This window comes from Eptatretus burgeri, chromosome 17 (genome assembly GCF_056783735.1).
Source record: "Eptatretus burgeri isolate ZD-2024b chromosome 17, Ebu_testis_v1, whole genome shotgun sequence".
NCBI lineage: Eukaryota > Metazoa > Chordata > Myxini > Myxiniformes > Myxinidae > Eptatretus > Eptatretus burgeri.
Genome location: NC_140977.1, coordinates 36,825,706 through 36,833,047, shown reverse-complemented (window position 1 = coordinate 36,833,047; position 7,342 = coordinate 36,825,706). Strand labels below are relative to the sequence as shown.

Below are 7,342 nucleotides of genomic sequence, written 5' to 3'. Positions count from 1 at the left end.
TCAGTTGCGCTAAGGTGCCGGAATTTTTTTTAACAATCTTTCAAATCATTATTTAATTTCGGTTGAAGCACCCGCTCCCTACGAGAGCCGACAAGGGGGTCATGTTATTATATTTATCCCTATTTTACTCCAAGGGGTCCCAGGATGCCGCACCCAAAAAATGGTTGCGATCGGTTCAGACGTTTTTGCGGTACCTGGGAGAAGACGGACGGACAGACGTTGAATTATAGTAAGATACTTGAACACTGTGAAGGGTGTCGTGCTCTATGAATTGTCGAGTTTTGGAAGTGATGACAAGTGCTTTATGTTTGCCTGTTTGTCCTTATCTGAGCAGTTTACAAACTTTAATTCTGAGATCCCGGATTGAAATTCTATACACTGCTGATTTGTCCATTGTACACTAGCTGTGCACTTCATTCATATTGAGGTACACTGATTTCTCCGTTAGTCCTTTGTTGTGTGCATACCATTTATGGGCATGCTCCTCCTGAGCCTTAAAGCATCCATAAAAATAATTAAACTTCAGAGAGTTCATGGAACACCTTACCCCACACAGTCATGAGAAAAAGGACATCGGAAGGGTCTTTTCAACTCTTGCTTTGTGTTTCTGAGCACGATCTATATTAGCTTTGTTTGTGAACTTTGATGAACAGGCACATTGGCAACCATACAAAGCCAATGGGTCAAACAGAAGAGCCCAGAGCTGAAAATTCTGTGAACTCTTCTTGAAGAAACTGACAAATTTGGAACGATCTTTGAGGAAAAGATGGATGAAACAGAGATATTTTGGACGAAGTTAGCTCTGTGGTTACATCACTAGGCACCACCATTTTGCTGAATGTCACTGTTACTCTGCCATTTTGTCTGAATCTCGCTGTTACTCCACCATTTTGTCTGAATCTCGCTGTTACTCTGCCATTTTGTCTGAATCTCGCTGTTACTCCACCATTTTGCTGAATGTCACTGTTACTCTGCCATTTTGTCTGAATCTCGCTGTTACTCCACCATTTTGTCTGAATCTCGCTGTTACTCTGCCATTTTGTCTGAATCTCGCTGTTACTCCACCATTTTGTCTGAATGTCACTGTTACTCCACCATTTTGTCTGAATCTCGCTGTTACTCTGCCATTTTGTCTGAATCTCGCTGTTACTCCACCATTTTGTCTGAATGTCACTGTTACTCCACCATTTTGTCTGAATCTCGCTGTTACTCCGCCATTTTGTCTGAATCTCACTGTTACTCCACCATTTTGTCTGAATCTCGCTGTTACTCTGCCATTTTGTCTGAATCTCACTGTTACTCCACCATTTTGTCTGAATCTCACTGTTACTCCACCATTTTGTCTGAATCCCACTGTTACTCCACCATTTTGTCTGAATCCCACTGTTACTCCACCCTTGATCAGAACGCGTGACTAATTTGATTGGTCAAGAGGCGTATCATTTTTCCCAAGAACTGCAAACTGAAGGGTTTTGGAAGTTCAAACAAGGCAACTTGTGTTCTACAGTGTTTATACACACATTTCAATTCAAATTAAATAAAGATTTTAAAGGCTGTGGGTAAAAAAAGCAACACAAAGCAATGAGAATCGTACGTTTGCCGCCACTGCCACACCTTCTTTTACACCACCTTATTTAAGGCATTAAATTAGTTATTCGTACCTGTTGTTTGCGTCCTTAATGACGTCCCTAAAAATCATGTTTTCTGCTTCGAATTATTTTCAATATCGTTTTACCGCCAGACAGGCAAACCGAGTAAAACAATTGCCTTACGAGTAAGCATGCACACTCAGGATGAGATTCCATACAATTTACCAAATTCAGAACCAAAGTTCTGCGAAACTGCAGGTTCGTGTTCCAATAAATGAAACTGTTCAAAATATAAAATTCAATTCAAATCAAGTTGTTCCTCGATCATAGAAATAGTCTGATAGACAGATAGAGTGAACAAATTGCTTAACTCCACTTTGCGTTTCACATGCAGCGTCATAGACAAAGACATCAGGGTTTATTTATTTATTAATTATTTATTTATTTTAACAAAAAAAGACATTTTTTTTACAAGACATTTTTACAAAAAAAAAAAAAGAAGAGGGGTCTTTTTGCAGGAGGTTGCTGCAAAGTCAATACTTGCTCTAATCTGACTAGTTTCTTACAAACAAGTTATCAAAAAGCCAAGAAACAAAGATGAAATATCAAGAAGAGCATTGAAAATCCTTCTTGTAAAATGACAAACAATGGACATTGTAAACATGATTATGGGTGGGGACATATGTTGTGGAAACAAAGTTATGATGATCTAGAATCTATGATCTAGAAGACTTTTTAAGAGTGAAAATACAGTGCAGGTGGAGGTAATGAGGAAATAGTTAAATGGAAAAGTAATTGAGAAGCAAAAGAATGAGAATGATGAAAGAATAAATAGATGATGGTTGACTACTGAACGGTTTATGGAAGCACCTTCCATGAAGGAATTCGAGAAGATTCCTTTGAAACCAATCCTGGAAAGTCTTCAGGTATGTGTCACCTGCGGTCCAGGTTATCAGGCGATAAGGAGCCCTTTCTTTACTGTAGTTTAACTCTAGAGAGGAAAATTAATGGCAGTCAGTGGCATCGTGATCTCAAGAGGAATTTGGGAAAGAAAGTAGTTTGTTGCACGTCCGGGCAAATAGGCATGAGACACACCAATGGGAACGGAATTAAAATGCAGACCGGATGATAAAAACAATTCCAGGTATTTGCACATCATGAGAAAATAGAAAATTCAACAAAGTTCTGAAAATAAAAAAACATTTATTTGAAATTTAACTGAAAAAGGAGGAACTTAATTATAGAAATTGTGGTGTGTGTGTGTGTGTGTGTGTGTGTGTGTGTGTGTGTGTGTGTGTGTGTGTGTGTGTGTGTGTGTGTATGTGTGTGTGCACAAACGTGTTAATAACCGTTGGAGATTTTGGTGAATACCAAATGGGCCATTTCCACACCTGTTGAACCAATGATGAGCTACATTCATTGTGTCATCATGAACATCGAAGGCTGGTGAACCTTCGACGTTGTGCGGGACATGGGGGAGGTAAGGAGGAATTCATGATTTATTTCCTTCCTTCCTTTCAAATAAGTGCTGCTTCATCAGGATGAAGGTTACCGCACTGCGGTTTTGCTTGGAGGGTGTGTGTGGGGGGGGGGGGGATTGTTGATATTTATTCGTACGCAGCCTGTGGCTGCTGGTTTCATCATTTTATGGGAATGCAGCTGTGCCGCTGATGTAGTGCCCCTGTTACCAGTGAGCTGATACTCATTTTGCCGACCTCGGAAGGATGACAGGCTGTTATCCCGCCTGGTGTTAATTCAACGGGTCACAGGGGGCTTAAACTCAAGACCCTAAGATCTTAAGCCAGCACCCTAACCATTAAGCCAATCATCATGACACCAGATTTGAATTCCTGAGGTCAACATTCCAAATCGAGCTGAAATTGAACGTACGCATGACTTCGATTTTAACCTTCTTAAAATTAAACGAATTGCAGAGGAATGATTTTAATCAAGCTCAAATGAGCTAAGATCCTCATCCTCTTAATGATGACGTCATAAAAACGAATATGACGTCATTGTGATGTATCAGGTTTGCGATAAATTATCTGTGCTAATGCCCGGCTTGATTCCCGCAAACAAAATTCAAACAGCTTGCCTAGTTTCGGAGATAATGGTATAGGCGATTTCCATTAGCGGCGATATTATGACGTCAACTTTTTTTCTCGAAAGAATTTCCAAAATCGGAGATGGTTACTGCCTGCGCGTGGGCTTTCTGCATATACATCGCAAGTTTCACGAAGGTCAGATGAAAACTCTGGGTTGTGAAACAAAAAATGTCAAAAAATAGGAATGACGTCATAAAATTGATATGACGTCATAGTGATGTATCATAATATGTGCGGTAATTCATCTCTGTTAATGCCCTGTTCGATTCCCGCAAACAGAATTCAAAAAGCTTGCCCAGTTTCGGAGATAATTTTTTAGGTGATTTGCATTAGCGGAGATATTTTGACGTCATAACTTTTTTTCTCGGAGGAATTTTCAAAATAGGAGATGGTTACTGTCTGCGCGGGGTATTTCTACATATATACGCCAAGTTTCAGGAAGTTTCGATGAAAACTGTCGGCTGTGAAACAAAAAAGTCCACAAGAAGAAGATGAAGAACAACAACGTGAGTAAGACTTAGAGATCCTCCAGGAGGATCTAAAAAAAATGGGATTGTTGATTGAAAACCCATTTGGCTCACTAATGACTTTCAAGGAGGAGGCCTTGTCTGGTGTGCATGTGATGCATCTCCATTTTGGGGGGGGAGGGGGGGATTGAGGTAGGGGGGTTCACTCTTCATGCCTTAAGGACTCTACTCGGGACGGGCACTAAAATTGTACCGAAGAAATGACAGTGTTGTTTTACACCCCTCTCACCTAAACGAATCTTCTTCTTTCATATGCAGCAAATGGTTGCGGGTAACATCATTTGCTGGGGGAGGGGGAGGGCAGCTGTGCCATTGATGCAGTGCCCCGAGTCGTAGGTTAAAGCAGGATTTTGTAATTTGCTCAGGAGGTGAGGTCAGTGTGCATGCATCTCGGCTATCCTGCCCCAGCCCCACCTAAGCAAATGAGGGACGGTGGTTTCAGTCTATGTCGGTGGTTAGCTGATGCAGGTACCGGGGATGTGTGGTGTGCCGAGTTGAGCAAACAGCGTCACTCTGTGTCCTCTCTTGGCAAGTATCCCGGCAACCTTTTCCATCAGCAGGAAATGGCTTCCTCCTGTCCAAGAGCAATCATTCGTCTTGATACCCACGAAACAATGAGTCAACCAACATGCGTCACACTCATAATTTTAAATAAATATGCCCTGCACTCAGAAATTGTTTCCCATTTCCCACAACTACACTTCCAATGACCAACATCACAAGCCAAAGATTTACTGACCCACTTCGAAGTAAGTTTCTCATGACATCTGTTGAGATTCTCATGAGATTTTCATCAAATCTCATGAGAAATTATTGAAGATTATATATTATCACGGGAAGAAGACTTGCAATATTCACGGTCCCCTTGCAAGCGATCCGATTGGACCATGTGCAGCACGTGTCTGATGGTTGCAGCATTTCTCGCGGGGGCACGGCTGTGCCACTGATGCAGTGTACCCTGTCGTTTAGGTTGGGGAATTTGGAATTTGACCACAATGCCGGCGATAATGTTCCTACTTTTCATCAAAAGACTATAAACCTGGTATTGGCTTTGTGGTTAGGGTGGTTGGTTTGGGATCTTAGGGTCCTGAGTTTGAGCCCTGGTTTCCAATGAATTAACACCAGGTGGGGTTGACTCAGCCTGTCATCCTTCTGAAGTTGGCGAAATGAGTACCTGTGTATTGATACAGGGGCACAGCATCAGTGGTATAGTCATGCCCCAACGCCCAAACCCATGCATGGTTTATTAATTCACATGCAGCCTGTGGCTGCTTGGCTGCATCATATTCTGGGGATGCCGCTGATGCAGTGCCCCCTGTTGCCAGTAAGCTGGTACTCATTTTGCTGACCTCGGGAGGATGACAGGCTGAGTCAACCCACCTGATGTGTTTTTTTTCAACAGCACAACAGGGGCTCAAACTCAAGACCCTAGGATCTTAAGCCAGCCACCTGCACCATTAAGCTAACACCTGTCTGGTACATGGAGGATATGGGTAGATGGGCCATAATAATATGGTTTAATTGCTATTCTAGTTTAAACTTATCTTCCGTTTTTGCTGACATTAGCTTTCCAGACCATTGCATCCATTAATTACTCTTGGAGTGAAAGCCCCTTTCCTTACTACTGTCCGAACTCTTTACTCTCAGGCTATGACCTCTGGTCCAGTCAGTTTAAGTAAATTCAGCACATTCCTTGATCCCCCCTTACTCTTATCCCTACCCAACTTCCCTTTGTCTCCCTCCTTCCACTGCACTCCCCTGCTCTCCAAACCCCCTCTCTTCTCTCACCCCCCCCTTTTCCATTCCTCTTCTCAATTTAATTTCTCTGAATACCTGCTCACCACCTTTTCGCATTCGTAATGTGAACATCACCACTCAAAAACACTTTGCACATCACAGCAGAGCAGAACTCTCACCGATTGAAATCATACATATAATCGTTTGCAGGTTGGAGGCAAATTAAAGAACCCAAGGGACTAACCAATGGAAGCATGATTTCGGCCACGAATGGAAGACAAAGGTATCACTGAGAACAATACGTTAATTGTTTGCTTTGTTTCACTTTTAGCCAATTCATGGAAGAGCAAAAACCGTTTCTCAAAATTGCACAAAACCTTTTAGCCCGAGTATTTTCAGCTTCTCTTGCTTGTCATCTTCCCTCTATTACTCATTGGATCTCCTTCGTTTGTCTCTACCTACCTCCCTGTACTCATCCCTTTGTCCGGACAATCTCACCAATGACAGAGATGACGAGAAGGACGCTTCGTGTCTCCGATCTGCTGAGATGCTCTGAGTCATCCCATTGTCTTCCACTGCCTGTGCCGTTGTCTTCTTCCCTCTCGTCATCTTGACGAACGGCCAGAGGTAACAAGGAAAAAAGTATGATGAAGTATAAAAACATAGTACGTGGAAGTGAGAGAAGCTGTCTAAAGGCAGCAAGCCCGAATCAGATGGAGAAGGGCGTGGGAGAAACAACAAGGTTATTAGCACAATTTCAAGAAAGATCTTACTAACTAAGTGTGCTAGCTGGTTAACACAGTAAAACGTATTAAACGAGAAAAGTCAGGAAGGTTTCGTGAATGTTAGTAAATGAGAGCCTAACTCAGAGAGGGAGGTCCAAATATTATAGCTGTCCTTTGCTGTCCACCAGTTATGGGATATCTACTTTGTTTCTCTTTTCATTCTTGACCTTGATGTCTTGTCCTTGAGGTTTAGGAGAACTCTTATCACTGTTGTGACTCCACCGGTTACTACGTGTCTGCCTTTCTCCAACAGTTCAACCTTGCCCCCCTCCGAGCCTCCAACACCCTATGAAGCCATTCGATCTTCTCACTCTCCCCCCACCAGCCTCTTCCTAATTTTTTTTTTAATCTACAATGACTGCAGTGACAAAAGAATCACATGTGAAATGGGTTCGACTCTGATGGATATTTAAGGCCCAGGTATATAATAGGCCGACATACAGTATGTCAAAAATGTATATTTGGAAGACAACAATAGAGGTACAAAAATTCGATGTTGACATCATTACAATGTTCCTGTGTGTCCCTGTTGAAATTGACTTCCGAGTTCTTAAGGAGCTGTCACATTGATTTTCAGGTAAAATGACAAAAATAACGAA

General features: G+C 42.0%; 1 protein-coding gene across 3 annotated transcripts in view; it reads right to left on the bottom strand.

Annotated features, from left to right (window-relative positions):
• Positions 1–6,846, bottom strand: part of LOC147009766 (UDP-glycosyltransferase 3A2-like) — a 23,540-nt gene extending 16,694 nt beyond the window's left edge. For 2 of the 3 annotated variants that reach the window (XM_085860785.1, XM_085860786.1), the window contains exons 1-3: positions 6,457–6,841; positions 4,694–4,795; positions 2,460–2,580 (exon numbers count right to left, since the gene is read on the bottom strand). In XM_085860785.1, coding sequence (XP_085716911.1) covers positions 2,460–2,580; positions 4,694–4,795; positions 6,457–6,622 — 389 coding nt within the window. In that variant the 5' untranslated portion in view covers positions 6,623–6,841. Of the gene's footprint in view, positions 1–2,459; positions 2,581–4,693; positions 4,796–6,456 lie in introns of all 3 variants that reach the window. The other variant, XM_085860787.1, reaches the window with a different exon arrangement.
• Positions 6,847–7,342: the final 496 nt, after the last annotated feature.